Source organism: Stegostoma tigrinum, chromosome 2, assembly GCF_030684315.1.
Source record: "Stegostoma tigrinum isolate sSteTig4 chromosome 2, sSteTig4.hap1, whole genome shotgun sequence".
NCBI classification, from domain to species: Eukaryota; Metazoa; Chordata; class Chondrichthyes; order Orectolobiformes; family Stegostomatidae; genus Stegostoma; species Stegostoma tigrinum.
The window spans coordinates 55,121,525-55,138,511 of NC_081355.1; the positions used below are offsets into that span (position 1 = coordinate 55,121,525).

Sequence of the window (16,987 nt, forward strand, 5' to 3'; positions counted from 1 at the left end):
TAATGGTATAATTTGCACGTGTGGCTACTCACATTAACTTTATGAGGGGGGAGAAGAGAGTTATGAAGGGGCAGAGGGAGGCAGGAGTGGGTTGTGGAGGGGGGGGGGCGTAGAAATGAAGGGCTGCTGAGGAAAGACAATTCATTTAAAGTCATTAACAAATTCATTCTTCATAGGGTTTTGGTCAGCTATTATGTTCCATCGAAATAAAAATGGTTTTACCTTTTGAACATTTATCTATGTCTTCAGAACTTTGCAACCAGGCTGCCACCTTAGATTGGTTGTTGGGATAAGCAAGGGGAAAATTCGGGCTATTGTGGAATGACAACTGCTTGGTTAGGCTGCCCCTCTGCAACTGGAAAAAGTTAAAATTCATGACTGCTTTGAAAATGAAGACAGTGATTTGTTTTGTAATAGTATAATATAGCAATTGGACTTCAATAAGATAAGACTTTGTGCAAAGTATTCGTCTTCAAGGGTAACTGCATATTATGAAATATTTGCACAAACCTTTTTTGAAAAAGACACAAAAGCACATCAGGTTTCACAGAAGCAAAATGTCAAAGTACTCTGATTAAAGGAGAGATTCAACATTTACAAACAAGACAATGTTGAACAATGAAAATTTCCCAAGGAAACACCGGTATTTGGTGCGCAGTTGTCAGAGGTTACTTTGATTCAATTTGATTTTCAGTATTTCCAACATTTCCGGGATTCGGCCAAAACCTCAAACAGGAGCTATTATGCATTATTCTCCTTTAACTGCTCATTCTTGGAAAACTACATACCTTTGCAATGTTTTACAGTGAAACTACTGAAATCTGAAGCTCATGTTATGCATAACTACATTAAATGTAATTCTTTACATTAGCATGTAGTAATAGCAAGCAATGCGCTACTGCTAATATGTATATTTTTTCTTTTTACCTTTCAGCTTTCTTTCCTATTGTTCCCATATTTTCTTAAAACACTTACAAAATGGTCACTTTTTACTTCCAAATTCTAACAAATTAAACAATTACAGTATTTACTCTGTTTGGATGGAATAATTCATTGCTGTCCCGAAATATAATGAAACCAAATACATTCAACAGTCTGGGGCCAAAACTCAACCAAATGTTACTCAAATCCAACTACTATATCACCATCAGGTAGTGTCCTTTGCTACACAATTCCTCTGGCATTTTCTCACCTTCCTCCATCCCTCTCTTCTGTCTACCGAAGTACCATATCAAGTTGTTCACTGACAAATGTTCATTGATCCCTCTTTCAAATTTTACTGAAAAATTTCATGTCCTATGTAATACCAATCTCCACCTCAACTCATCAAATGTCTATCTTGAGAGTTTATCATGTTCTGCATTCCCTGAATCTAACTTCTCAAATAAAATAATGACACCCATATGTACAGCCAAAATTCTGACCTTATAAAATGAACATATTTAACATTAGTCCCGTCAGTCACAGCAACGGTCATTCCTCGTTTTTTCCTCAGTGTTAAACCTATGAAATACTTGAGATGCGTGTTCCAACATGAAATACAACATATAAACACAAGACTATGGGTGATGGCTAGATACAAGCAAGAATGCATATTTTTTTCCAAGATGTGCGCTGGTGGAACTAAGTACATCAAGAAATGGTGCACTTTCAAGGATTAGGTTCACGGAATGGCATGCACGCAGCAAAGGAGCAAGGTGGGGGCAGAGGTCAGCAATCTTCAAGACAAGAACAAGAGATAACTATGTGAAGACCTGGTGGAGGAAGTGTATGACAGGGGAAAAAAAAAGACAGGATTCTGTGTTGCTAATGTCAAGATTCCACATTTCCAAACCTATATATGGCAGCTGAGAGTACTGGTAGAGTCAAGGACAAAACCACAGAGATGGCTGCTTGTTACCCAGCATTTACTGCAGGAAGTTTTGGTTCATTTAACTCAAGTGACAGATTGATACTTGCCAAATACAGTAACAATTCTCCAGGTCAACTGAGGCAGTGGGGATAGAACATTGCTAGCGCAACGGTAAAAGCCAACTTTGTAGTTTAATGGCGAATAAAATTGAATCGTGTAGAAAATCACATTCACCCCAATCGCATAGTTCTCAAAAGGATGCGTTAAACTAAAATAATCACTTGCACTTCCTAAGGATGTCAGAGATAGTGCATAAATTAAGGTGAAAAAGTCAACTAAAGAATGTAGTGTAAGTTTGAGATAACAATGGAGGCAATAGAAAAGAAATAAATTGTTGCATCCCTAGCAGCTGCTGTATTCTTGATGCAAAACAAAATGTCAAACAACACATTGCATCAACCTGGCCACTAAGCCCTGTTGCAGAAGATAACTCATTTTTCCAATCAGCATCCCAGCTGGCCACTGAATGAATAATCTAACTAGGCATCTCATCATAAACTTTTCTAATCATTATCAAAGTGGTATCAACTCTTAATCCCTTAAAACCAAACAACTAAATTGAAATAGATGGAACCAAACAATTCTTCACTTAAATCTTGAGAGCTTATAAAATATTTAATTGCAATGTCAATTTCCCTCAGCTTGCAGAATAACTGATCTTACCTTTGTGCTATGTCGTGACGAATAAGGAATTCAAATCAATATTTTAATACAGACAGAAAATTATTTGTCCCATTCATTTACTTCTCTGCCACTTCCTTCAACCATATAAACAGACAAACAAGGAGCAGTGGTAGACTGCTTGGTCCCTCAAGCTGTTTAACAAGATTATGACCTCAAATCTACGTTTCTGCCCATGTCTGATAACCTTTCACCCTATGCTTACCAAGAATCTATTAATTTCTGCCTTGAAAATAATCAAAGTCTCTGTTTTCACCACTTTTCCAGGAAGAGTTCCCATAGCTCACAGAGACAATTTTATCTCATTGTTTTAAATAGACAACACTCATTTTTGAAAAGTGCCCTCTATTTCCAGATTCGCCCAAAACAGGAAACATCCTCTAAGACCTCCACCACCCCTCCTCAGGATATTGTTTGAGATAGGTCTACTCTTCTCATATAATGAGCCTTAAGCTTTATATATATTTTTACAGTTGCAAAGTTCTAAACACATCACATCAAATGATTAACAGTGATATTAAGATTTCCAAGCTTTGGTTTATTCTAGGATCAGCTATCGGTGGCAATTTTACGCAGCTGCTTATTATCATAACAACAAATTCCAAAACAAATCAAATGCATAAGATGTCGAGAAAAGGCTCAAGTATCTCATTTTTCTTTGGCTATTGTCATTTATGGCACTTGTGTAAGTGACGGTCAACTACCACCTTAAACCATTGCATACATCTGGTGCAAGTGGGCTAAGGGCACTGTTAGAAGAGAGAGTGTTCCAAGCTTCTCATCAAAAGAATACAGGAACAACAACATTGCTTCAATCTGGATAGTGAGCAGTTTTAAGGAGTCACACGGTTGGCAGAGTTCAAGGTATAAGCTGAGATGAGGAGAGTGAAGGCATGATAGCTAAATTCAGAGATGACACTCAAATAGTGAGCATGACAACAAAGTTACAAACAGATGTAGAAAGATTCAGAGAGTGGAGGAGAAAGAAAAACTGCAGATCGAGAATGATGTGGAAAAATATGAAGTTTTCTATTTTGGGAGGAACAATAAAAAAGGCAGAGTATTACTTAAATTGAGAATAACTACGGAATTCCAACGTGGAGAAATTCACAGGTACAGCATAGAAGAAAGCTACCTCCTTTATTAGGACAGGAATTGAACATAACAGTGAGAATGTTATGCTTCAGTTGTACAGTGAACTGCAAAGACCACTTCTCAAATACAGTGTGCAGTTTTCATAGAATCATAGAATCCCTACAGTATGAAAACAGGCCCATTGGCCCAACAAGTCCACAATGACACACCCCCACCTAAGCTCCAAATCTCTGAACTCTACTGGGAATATAGCATGGCCAGTCCGCCTAACCTGCACATCTCTGGACCGTGGGAGGAGGTAAGAGCACCTGGAGGAAACCCACACAGACGTGGGGAAAACGTGCAAACTCCACTCAGACAGTCACGCAAGGTTGGAATCAAACTCAGGTCCTTGGCGCTGTAAGGTAGCCGTGCTAACCACTAAGCCACGAGTTTTCACCCCCTTATTCAAGGAAGGGTATAAAAACACTGGAGGCAGTTTAGATGAGTTTTACTTGATTGATGCCTGGAACGAGCAGTTTGTTAAACTTCAACCTAAAGCAAGATTAAATAGACTGAGCTTGTTTCCATTTAGGTTTAGCAGAGTGATAGGTGACTGACTTAAGTGTATAAGATCCTGAATGGGTCAGTCCAGAATTAAAGGATCACAGTTTAAGGATACAGAGTAGGCCATAAGGATAAGGAAAATTTTCCTCATCCAGATAATGGTGAGCCTATGGCATTTTCGGCCAGAGAAAGCAGTTGAGGCCAAAATATGCAATGTTTTCAATGAGTTGGATATAGTGCTTAGAGTTAAAGGGATCAAAGTGGATAGAGAGAAAGCAGAAACAGGATACCAAGTTGCATGGTCAGCCAAGATCAAACTAATTGATCAATGGGCTCAAGGGGCCCATTCCAGCCCTATTTTCAATTTTCTGTTTTAAAATTAAGCGCTGCACTTTGTGAACAGAAAGGAGAATATATTTTAGTGGTGAGAGATTTTGGAACTCTGCCTCATAAGGTGGGTCATTGAACACTGTTAGGCAGAGGAATCAACATATTTCAAGGGTAATGAAGATATGGAATTTGAAATACAGACAAATCAGTCTTGATCTTACATAATTATGGAGAAGGCTCAAGGGGCCAAATAGTCTATAAGAACGCAAGAACTGGGAGCAGGAGTAGGTCATCTGGCCCCTCGAGCCTGCCCCGCCATTTAAGATGATGGCTGATCTATGAGACTCAGCTCCACTTATCTGCCCACTCCCCATAACCCTTAATCTGTGTCTACTGCATTCATATGTTGTTTGATACCATACAGAATGATTCAAATTCACTGAAGGCTGGCATGTGATGGTGGGAACTTCAGGAGAAGGCAGAGATGAATAATTTACTCAAGCACATCTGGCTGAAGATGGCTGCGAATGTAAACTGAGGTAAAGTAGGTTTCTCCTTCCTGTTAGTTCTCTCACCATAAGACCATGATATAGGAGGAGAATTTGGCTATTTGACCCATCATGGGTCAAATGACATGTTTCTTAATCTGGTTCTCCTTCCTTCTCCCCATAATCCTGACTAATCAAGAACCTACCTATCCCTTTCTTAAATATACTCAATGGCTTGACCACTCTACTGCCTTCCCTAGCAATGAATTCCACAGATTTACTACTCTGGAAGAAATTCATCCTCATCTCAGTTCTGATGGGCTGGCCCTCCACTGAGGCTGCCACCTTAGATCCTAGTCACTTCTGACTAGGGAAATTTTTTCCACTTCCACTCTAACCAGGCCTTTCAGTATTCTGTAAGTTTCAATCAGATCCATCCACCCACCAACCACCAACCACGGCATCCTACTAAATTTCATCACTATCTTGGGGTGAAGTCCATCTGGTCCAGGTAACTTATCCACCTTCAGATCTTTCAGCTTCCTCAGTACTTTCTCCATAGCAATGGCCACTACATTCGTCTCTGCTTCTGACTCTAGAAGTCATATTTGCTGCAGTCTAAATCTGACAGATAAATCAATTCAGGGCTGAACCAGTCATCATTTTTCTGAACCACACTTGGCGAAGGATATTGAAGACACTGATTCAGAGTGCATTCTGCGTGTTTGCTATTTAGTGTTTCTTCCAAGTTGTATTCAACATAGGAGGAGTGCTAATTCAGTAACTTCGCAAGCAAGTGTGGCAAACAGGAATCAGAGGTTTGCTCACCATATAGGAAGAAATCAATAATTATAAAAATTGATTCATTTGCACATTCAGTAAGCCAAACACAGGGGAAATCGTTCCTCCTTCATGGGATCACTAAACTCAGAGTTACCTGTGACTTTCAAAGGGATATTACAATAAATACTTCAGTTTGCAGTGACAGGAAGCTTCTCAAATATTAGGGAAAAACATTCTGGGTAAGGCAGCATTTTCTTCCCAAGCGTTGAAAGCCTGAGATACAAACTGTAGTTTTTCCTTGGATTTTAATCATAATACATATATTACAAAACATTTACTTTTCTGTTCCTGATGCTGCCTGGCCTGATGCGTTCCTCCAGCTTCACACTGTGTTATCTATGACAAAACTGCTACATGTTCCAATTGAAAATCACCTATCTAAATACATGGAGCAGATAGGCAAGACTCCAAGTGTTGTGTAAACTTTCAACAATGCTGCATTTTCTGTCAGCAGCTGGATGATGTTTGGTAAATAGTTCCATTGTGCCATTTCAGAAAGCTGTTTTTAAGTCAAAAATACCAAATTCACAATGTAATTTATGACTGATTACTAAACAGTGGGAAGTCATTTTGTGTTTATCCAGGACATTGTTGAGGCCTCTTCTGGAATATTGTGTCCAGTTCTGGTCACCCAATTACAGGCAGGATATTATTAAGCTAGAGTGTGTTCAGAAGAGATTTACCAGGATGCGCAGGGTACGAAAGGTTTGAGTTGTAAAGAAAAGCTGGATAGGCTGGGACTTTTCTCACTGAAACGTAAGAGGTTGAGAGGCAACCTGATAGAAGATTATAAATAATTATAAGTATAGATAGAGTTAATGATAGTTTTTTTTTAAACCGAGAATGCGGATTTCAAGACTGGGAGCATATTTTTAAGGTGAGAGGAGAGATTTAAAAAAAGACATGAGGGGCAATTTTTTTTAGATAGAGGGTGGTTTGCGTGTGGAATGAATTCCTGAGGAAGCGATGAATGTGAGTACCATTACAATGTTTAAAAGACATTTGGAAAGTACATGAATAGGAAATTGGAGGAATATGGGCCAGAAGCAGGCAGGTGAGACTAGTTTAGATTGGGATTATGTTCGGCATGAACAGGTTGGGCTAAAGGGTCTGTTTCTGTACTGTACAACTCTATGGCTCTCTAAATTTAAAATGTATATCTTTTGCACGCAATTACAGATATCTATAGCCTAGAGCAGAAGTTTACATTCTGCAGCCAAAGACGATGTGCTGAACGAGGAAGTGCCATCCAGGTTCACAGTAAATCACCTAACTCTGCATTAGATTTCCCTTCAGTGGGATTTTCTCAAGTTTCTAAACAACTGAATAAGATTACTAATTTGCAAAGAATTAAGGGTGTAGCTTTCATCAATGGCAGTAGGATTTGAAAATTGTTATTCTGTTATCATGATGTTTGGATGAGGAGGATTTCATCTCAGCCATCAAGTCTCACAATTTCCTGAGGAGGAAAGGCTGTTAATCAAACCCAATGTGCATCTCAATCTCCTTCCAAAAACTTCATTCCAAACTTTAGAAGGGTTTATTTTTTTCAACTTATTTATAAGAAGAATTATTGCACTATCAATTTAAATGCATTATAGGCATTTCCTATGGTTTATGATTTGGAAATGCCAAATAGTACTTTTCCTGTATCAAAAGAACCCATGAAGTGTATGAAGATTCTTTTCACAATGAATGTATTTCTGAGAAGCTAGTAAAATTGATTATATCTTATCTTTGCAAATACTTCCATTGTTACCTAGATTATTTCCTCCAATTCCTAACAGGTTAGGTTCTTTTAAATAACTGAATGTCCATTATTTTATGTAAAATATATGTAATGCAAAGCAAAAGCAGATATGAGTGATTGCAATTTAAACAAAACACAAAGATGAGCTCAATGCTTTAACACAATCTACAAACAGAATTGTTGCAAGGGTTTGGGATAGAGAAGTGGGTTAAAGTGTTACAGACTCTTTAAAATCATAGTAAAAACAGACTATCAATATGCAACTTCTATCATTTGCTTTTAACATCAGAGACTTTCATGGATGAAGAATTGTTGGCCTGCAACAGCTGCTGTGATCACTTGATACACCCAAGGAACACACAGGGAATTGACAAAACCAGGTGCACTGGAATTACCATTTTAAATCAAGAAACACAATCTGAATGAAGTGTCAGTAAATTTTTTGCCTGCACCGGCATCTGCATAACAACAACTCTCAGGCAAGAACACCTTAGAATTAGCTTGTGTTCATTTTTGACATTATGTGGCATGTGATAGCTTAAAAAAATACATGTAGAATTGATCAAAAAAAAAGGGTTTTGAAAAAGCTGATTTTTTTTAAAAAAGCACTCCGAGTCAAAACAAGGTGCAGGATTTGAAAAAAAAACTGGAATGCTACTTCTCTTACTGACATTGCCAGACTGTTGAAAATGAAATTACATTGCTTTATTTGAGACACTTCATTTCAATACTGTTGATCCATCACAAAATGTTTTTTACCACTTCACCTATATTTGCATCTTAAATGGTGTTTTCAGAACCTTATTTTGCATTCAGGTATATCAAACACTACTTCCAACAGAAAGGAGGGAGAACATGATCGCAGCATGTATTTTATGCAGCCCTCCTGGTTTTCAAAAGACAATTCTGGACTTTAAGGCTATTGTCTTACATTTATTTCAAACAAAAGATACCAATATCATTCCATGGAAAATTAACAACAAACTCTTTGGGATAAAGTTCTATCTTACCTGAGTGTTTAAATCTTAAATTGTAAAATGCATAGAAAGCCTTGTAATTTCTTTATTAGTAATAAACACAGAGTAAGATTTATTAAATACATACACCTCCAAAAATCATATGCTTAATTTCTAATTGGGACTACATTACAATTAACAAATCTCTAGGAAATCTTCTGAAACCCACTCACTGGCTTTTCATTTAAGAAAATGCTAGTTCACATTCATCGTAGTGAATCACAACTTGGTTAGCTCTTTTCCTTAAAAGATATCGTACCACAATTAAAATACCTGCTCACCAAATAATGAAGATATTAAAACATTTAATTGAAGACATATTTTAAAAGGAATATCAATTTGAAGGATTTCAACACATACACATTCCTTCCAAACATAACAATTATAAATATCAGTAAGATAATGCCTGAGATACTCTCTTGACTTGTCAGTAAATAGTCCAATCTCTTAATTTTAGAAGAATGCCTTTCCGTCCAATACTTTCTAAAGTGTCCAGTGATGAACAGAATTCCCTTGGTAATTTGAACTGAATGTTTCATGCTTAACCATGTTTTTACAAATGTTTTACCAGTCTTGTTGTAGGCGGACCAAGAAATATCATCAGTTGAGGACAGATTTGAATTAGTAAATTGTTTAATGTATGAACAACAAGTGAACACAGAAATATCATTACTTTGTTTAATCTCTTTATTATTCTTGCATATTATGAAATAATTAACCCACACATATTTCATAAATGAATTAATTTACTGATTTTTGCAATTACTTTTCTTTTCAGGCAATTCCTTCTGCCACAAACTGAACATTTACATTTTAGCTTTTGACTTTGGGACTGAGGAGTATACCCACCAGTCTCTTATTATTAAAACACTTTGATTCCTTATGTCTTTTTTGTTTTTATGTGTGTGTTCAGTGAGGGGTCTCTGAATCTTATTTTTTGCCCATTCAGTGACTACCAGTATGCTGTTTATTAAGATCAGCTACCTCTCCTCTTCCCTGACACACAGACAGGTTTACAGATCAGACTGGTGTTCTCTTCTAATCATTCTGACCAACATATATAGGATGAGACAATCAACTATTACTGATTCAGTTTGCAAAATAGTGAACAATGTGTGGTAGACTGCAAGCTGATCCACGTGGCTGTTTGTGGCTATATTAAAAAATAGTCTAACCCTGTGCAAAATTAACTTTGCTTGAAACCTCTTTTGAAAGACAGCAACATTAAAAAAATGGATCACTTTCCTAGTGCTACATTAAACAGAGTTGATGACACTCAAAATCCTGGGAACCATTTCTGAATCCACATCGCTCCAAATCATGAAACAATGCTCCCTGTTGGTCCAACAATGCTGTTTTGGAGGCATAAACAACTATTTAATCTTAAATCAAAGAGATCATTCTTGATAATAAAATGTGAGGCTGGATGAACACAGCAGGCCAAGGAGCATCTCAGGAGCACAAAAGCTGACGTTTCGGGCCTAGACCCTTCTCTGATGAAGGGTCTCGGCCCGAAACGTCAGCTTTTGTGCTCCTGAGATGCTGCTTGGCCTGCTGTGTTCATCCAGCCTCACATTTTATCATCTTGGATTCTCCAGCATCTGCAGTTCCCATTATCTCAGATCATTCTTGATGTATTTTTCCAAAAATAGAATGGTGAACCAAGTTTCAATCTGCTCTCAACAGCAACTGCCCATTTACTTTCAATCACAAATTAAACACATGAATGTTTTTTCCTTGTCTAGCCACCATCTCTAAGGCCATGCCACAGTTTAAAAACAGTTAGGGCTTAACACTGAATCTTGGACTTGGGAACTTGTGCAATCAAGTGCAAATTTATAATCAAGGACCAAATGTTCCGGTTCACCATCTGACTCAAGCTTCATGGCTAAGTTCAATCAATTCTTAGTTAATCCATTGAACAGAACACCATGTGCAAAGGAAAGAAAATAATTAGATTATAAACAATTTCAAAATCACTCACAGGATCCAAAGCAGTGTCATGTGCATTATTTTCTGATAAAACTTCAGATTAAGTTTCTACTTCTTAAACTTGAAAATCAAATTTTAATTGTTGGATTACCTTTCTTAAAGAAGGTGAGTCCAAAGAGCTGGGTGGGGAATCTGCAGTAGATGATATTGTGAAGTAGTGACTAGACATATCATGTGGGAACTTCGCAATTTCATTTTGACGGTATAATCTGTGATGACGTAACTTTGCCACCCAATCATCAAAAGACTCTTTGAATTTCACCTAAAGACAATTAATTAAAGTGTGAGCTGAGAGAATTAATAAAAAGTATGAAGCATAGCTTTACGAAAGAAAAGTATTGAGTACCTTCAAGTGATATATATGCTCCTCTGTATCTATATCAATGCATTTTGCTTTTTCCTTTATCGACATCACAGACAGGCCGACATCAATGCATCCATGAAGTTTTCCTTTCTCAATCTGAATAAAAACAGCCTTATTTTAAAACTGACCTTGCAGATGCATGTACAGAATTAGCACACCCCATTTGAAGTGTTAGAATAGCTCCAAATGTAATTAGCAAATTATGTCTATATAATATCATCTTTTCCATGCTGAGGAACCTCAGAAAAACATAAAGAACACTTCTGAAGTCAAATTATGTTTGCTCAATCAGGACGATTTTGAAGTAGCAGTGATCTGGGGTGGAGACACTTAGAATACAAACACTACTGAAGCCACAACCATTGATGGTTAGTGAATTGGAGGATACACAAGGAGGCAAGAGTTGGATGAACAGAGTTATCAGAGGAGCACAATGAGATTAAAAATGGGCAAAGACACAAGAGGGACAGTCAGTCATACAGAACTTGAGAATCATTTAAAAAGAGACACAAGATTTTTGAAGCACTGAAGGGCTGGAATATAGCAATTACATTTTTGAAATTAAGGTGGCTCAAGAGCCGATGTAGGTCAACAAAGCACAGGAGTTATGGATTGAAAGGTAGTTGGTTCGAGTTTGAGAATTTTTCATTATATTTCCTATGAGCTCAAGTTTACAGAGGTAGAAAATGAAAAATAAGTATACAGAGGGCAACCGGTTCATTCTTTGTATTTGATTTATCTATTATGTTAAGAATTACGCTTGAATATTCAGAGTTGCAAGTTCTGAACCACAATCTGAAATAGGAATACAAATTTTATCCTGGTGTTTTACTGTTGTTACCCAAACAAAATCTAGTAAATTTATTGATGTTCTTATACAGTTTGCAATTAGAACAGCATTACAAAACAAAGATCTACAAATGTGATTCTTTTTATACTCACATCAGACTGAGATTTTGAGTACTTCATGATCCCTTTATCTAAAAAGAAGTATCGCTGGAAGTGAAAACGAGAATATTTATTCAAGACTTATCCAAGTCAGAAAACGGTTAGTGCAGTAGAATAACTGTACAACAATCTTGGTTTTGTATTTCTACTCTGTAGAAAACCTACATAAAATCTAACCCCATATATATTTGTTGCCAACCATAATTCTTAGAGGAGCAAGCAGTTTATGCAGTCTTAAGCGAACAATGTCCCTGTACTGGAAATAGAAGGTCACAACTAATCATCCTTTTCACTATTATGGTCATCGAGGTCTACAACTTAGAAAAAGGCCCTTTGGACCATCAAGTCTACCCCAGTCAAAAGCAATCGCCTATTTATTTTAATTGCATCTTCTACCATTTGGGCCTATAGTTTGTATGTTTACAGCTAAAAATCTAAACACTCATTAAATGTTATGATGGATTTTGCATCTAACACCCTTACAGGCACAAGTTCTAGATAACCACTACCCTCTGAGTGAGAAAGATTTTTCCCTCACATCCCCTCTAAACCTTGAGTCCTTAACTTTACATCTGTGCCCCTGGTTCTTTGATCCTTCCACCATTGGGAAATGTTCCTTCCTGTCTATGTCCCTCATGACGTTATACATCCCAATCAGGTCCCCGTGCTACATAATCCGCATTTGGAGAGTAAGGAATCAATTAAGAACAGTCATCATTATTTTGTTAAGGAGAGGTCATGTCTGACCAACCTGATTTTACTTTTTTGAACAGGTGTGACATTGGTTTATGACTCCAGTGAACCACCTGTCAAATCAACTGAGGAATGCAATGTGAACATGCTACTTGAGTGCAGGGAACTGGTGGAGTTACGAAGGGTTGGTGTCTACAGAAGGGTAATTAAATCAAAATTTGGAATATTGGCTTTACTTTCAAAAAGTGACAAAACTATTCCAACTAAATGTAATAAACAGTGAGGATGATAGTAACGGACTATAGGAGATGACTGAAATGGGCAGATGAAATTGTTTGCAATACATCAAGTATTGATTCACCAAATGAGAGACAATATTGTTTAAATAATACAATTCTGAAAAACTGCTAGAACAGACATCTTTGAAACTAGACGGCAAGTTGAGGAAAAAAAAAAGAATCCTTGACTTTAAGAAATGGGGACATAGGTCAGGATATTTGCAATTTAGAAGAGAAGATTCAGAAAAATAAAAAATGCTAGGCACCAAAACGTAGAAGTCCTGGTTCTACTACAACCTCAAGAAAAAGGTCTTTTTTTGGGTATGGGAATGAATAGGAATGGCAAAAACGGGCATCATTCAGCGAAAGTATAGTGGAATGGTTTTAAAAGGATTTTAAAGTAAAAATAAAAGAATTTAAAATGAAAAGATTTGAATGAAAGTATAGACTGGAACATGTAAAATATGTCTAGCAAAGTTTCTTTATTTTTGGAATTTTTTAAAAATCCGCTTTTTTTTTTAAAAATTGCTAATGCACAGAATTACATTCATGAAAGGGGAGCATGAGCAGTCAGAAGTTAATAGCAGAAATTAATAATCATTGGTGTCAGTAAATCATTCATAGAAATGGCCTGAATTTCGTGGTTAGCCAATGAACGGTTTGCTCAACACGGGCATGAAGGAAGTTGCCCTGAAAGATGTAGTAAACTCTGTGACATAGATCACACCATTCCTAACATTACTTTGGTATAAAGCATACAGGATCTCTAAATATCCAGGAAGAGTCAGGGCAATCAGCAGGGCACTCAATCCAACATACTTACATATGTCCACAGACAAAAAAAAAGTATTGATTTTTCTTCAAATTTCATAAATCTTTACAGAAATCAGAATAAACAAATTGTACAGTAGCCACAGAAATATCTTAATTACAAATTTTTGTAATGCCTTTACAGTTTATCAATAAATACACATTATCTGTAGGTATGAGTTAACATGCCGGTCAAAGTCCTCGACAATAGGGCAGTCATATGACCATGTGTGCATGTGTAAGTGGGTGGGGGGGAAATGTTCGATTGAGGTTCTTGTAAGATCAGTGAATTCTAATTGATTATCATCCACACAGAGTTCAACATCACCCTCTATGGAAGAACACAGAATCATTGACAGCAACTTGATTTCCTCGTTTAATAATGCACATGCAGACCCCAGAAATTGCCCTCAGTTTCAGAGGATTAGTGACAAGTGTTGACAATTTCCTGTTATTATTACTGCAGAACCCAAGCCAAAACAGTTCAGTAATCCAAAAGAGAACCGATTACTGAGATCTGAAAAGATAGGCTGGAAAATTGCAAAGCAAGCAAACCTAAAGCATCATTAGGAATAAGTGAAGGGTGCAAAGAGATCTTGGCCTACTAAAATTGGAGAATGAGGAAGTGATGGCTATGGATGAAAGAAATAGATTCAAAACCATTGCTGGAGTGCTCAAATACTATTTTTCAAAACTGCTCACAAAAGAAATGACGGAAAAATGCCTCACATGGTAAAATGAACTAAAATTATAAATCAGTTAGTTTGAAGAGGTTATTCAAGCTCAAGGGAAAGAAGGCTCACAGTTGACAGGTTTTACCCTAGAATTTTGATGAATGTTGAATAATTGAGCCTGCACCAGTGGATATCTTTTCAGGAGTGACAAAGTATGTCGATTGGGATGCTGAACAACATTTAAAAAATAAGAGGCGATGCAAAATAAAGATCTGTTAGCTCTATATTCACTATACAGGATATGTCAAGCAAAATATAAAAGGAAGCATCCTAAGAAGTATGGGTTGCTTGATATGGTTTTACAAGTAGGACAGTTGATTCATGTAATTGAATTTCTCGAGCTGATGACAGAGCTGGTAGATAGAGGAGAAATATGAATATGCAATGAGCATACAATATAAGCTGCAGTTCCTGGACAGGTATCTGATTGACAGATAGTTGTCGATAGCATCTCACAAAGTTCACAGATGGCTATTGTTTTGTGTAACATTTATGGCAATGCACAAATTATAAAAATTAAGAAAATTGCCCCCAGGTATGCTACTTACAAAAGGCATAAGGGCGCAAGGAAAATTGACAAGTCAGGAGGTACTTCTTTATTTTTTACTAAGATGTAGTAATATGGCTAGTAGAGTAAAAACCCTGAATGAGTTTCAACAAACAACTACAGCTTTAGTGTTAACAAATGTGATTTGTGTGCATTAGAACTGCATCAAAACAATAATGCAGATCAGTACTATTGTGGCTCTCACCCCAAGGGATGTGCAGAGACCTGCCAGATGATTGTCTAGTCCTTACTGTAGACAGCTAGCCTTCTAAGTGGCCAAGTGGATAGGGGAACAGGCAGACTTAGGTTCTGCAAGAGCTAGGAGGCAGAATCAGTGAGATACCCAAAATGTGCAGTAGAGATTAAGTTAGTTATTTCAGCTCAGGGGAAGGCACAGAGGAGTTTGAAGAGCAGGTTGATGATCATCACACCTACTCTATACTGATTCTGTAATTAAATATATGTAAGTAAACATCTGTAACTCTAAAAGCATGTTTTACATGAAGCACTTGCATGGCAGCTTAGCGGCAAGCACTGCTTCATCTCAGCACCAGGGGCCTGGTTTCAATTCCAGCCTTGGGTGACTACGTAGAGTTTGCATGCTCTCCCTTTGTGTGCATGGGTTTCCACCATGTACTTTTCTTCCCATAGTCCAAAGTTGTGCAGTTTAGTGGCTTAGCCATGCTAAGTTATCCATAATGTCCAGAGATATGCTATTTAGACAGATTAGTCATGGTAAATGTGGGGTCACTGGGGTTAGTGTGGGATGCTGTTCGGTATGTCAGGCCTAATGGCCTCTTCCTGCACTGTAGGGATTCTATGATTCACAAATATTATATAGTACATTCTAGATTTTTTTTAAAATGGGGGTGGAATAGGATTGCTGAGAGGAAAGTGGTCCATCAGTCAAAATTGGTTTGAAAGTCACTTGTTTAGGTAGGCCAAATGTCATTTTCTATCTAAAACTGACACTGCATTGCTCAGAGCATAGAAATGCAGACGTGCGTATGTTACACACATGTATACACACATCACTCATGAATGTACTGATGTATCAGTGCTTATTATTAGAAATTTTCTTAATGAGTTCAATCACCTTACCACAGTAGTGCCTCAACTGTACACAAAGCATACCTTATGCCAGCCCTTAAGGGGCCACTTCCTCTTCTTCAGCAAGTAACCTTCCTTCTTCTGAGGCTCTTGGATATTACTCATGTTATCTCGAAGTCCTTCCACGATCTCCCAGCTATCCTGCTTAAAAGCGAAAAAAAAAAATCAAAGCATTCACAATATTTTTGAAGTACAAACACTTCGCAGAAGGCTGCAGAGAACTGCACATTTTAGTCCCTTCTAATAATTTATTAATCGGCAAACTCAGTTGATTTCTGATAATCCGTTCTGCTCTCTAGAAGAGCTTCTACAGCTATTCCAAGCACAGTAAAACACATAATAAAAATGAGCTAGCAGTTGTGCAAAACATGAAAGAAAAACTGTTAAAGGAAACAGAATTAGGAGCCATAATTAAATATTTACTGAATGATTCATTCCAAGCGACTTGAAATATCCATTATTCGCGAAATTACTGAATAAACTTAAAGAAAGTAGTGGAGTGCAATCATTTTACAGCAATAAGCCTGAAGAGTCATTGTATTAAAGTGAAAAATCATAAAGCAAAGAAATAGTAACACACTTGAATCAGAAATTTGTAATTTGGATTCAGACCTACAGTCAAAACAAGAAAATAAACATTCAAACAAAGAACAAATGATCAAAGCATATTTAGAAGTAAACATGAACGTTCAAAAAAAGCTCTCTCATGGTCTGTGAAGTGTAATGTGCTTCATCAAAAGCCAACTGAATTATTGCTGAATCATGACACTGATAGTACGGATGCGAGATTTTTCCAGAGCTTATGCAAAGACCAAGGCAACAAGCATCTGGTTAGAAGAAGGTCAGATAT

General features: G+C 37.2%; 1 protein-coding gene across 5 annotated transcripts in view; it reads right to left on the reverse strand.

Moving 5' to 3' along the window:
• osbpl3b (oxysterol binding protein-like 3b) overlaps window positions 1-16,987 on the reverse strand; it is a 196,194-nt gene that overhangs the window by 104,553 nt on the left and 74,654 nt on the right. For 3 of the 5 annotated variants that reach the window (XM_048563478.2, XM_048563459.2, XM_059654041.1), the window contains exons 3-7: window positions 16,162-16,281; window positions 11,960-12,013; window positions 11,000-11,113; window positions 10,745-10,915; window positions 223-355 (exon numbers count right to left, since the gene is read on the reverse strand). In XM_048563478.2, coding sequence (XP_048419435.1) covers window positions 223-355; window positions 10,745-10,915; window positions 11,000-11,113; window positions 11,960-12,013; window positions 16,162-16,281 — 592 coding nt within the window. The remainder of the gene's footprint in view (window positions 1-222; window positions 356-10,744; window positions 10,916-10,999; window positions 11,114-11,959; window positions 12,014-16,161; window positions 16,282-16,987) is intronic. The other 2 variants (XM_059654038.1, XM_048563469.2) reach the window with 1 other exon arrangement.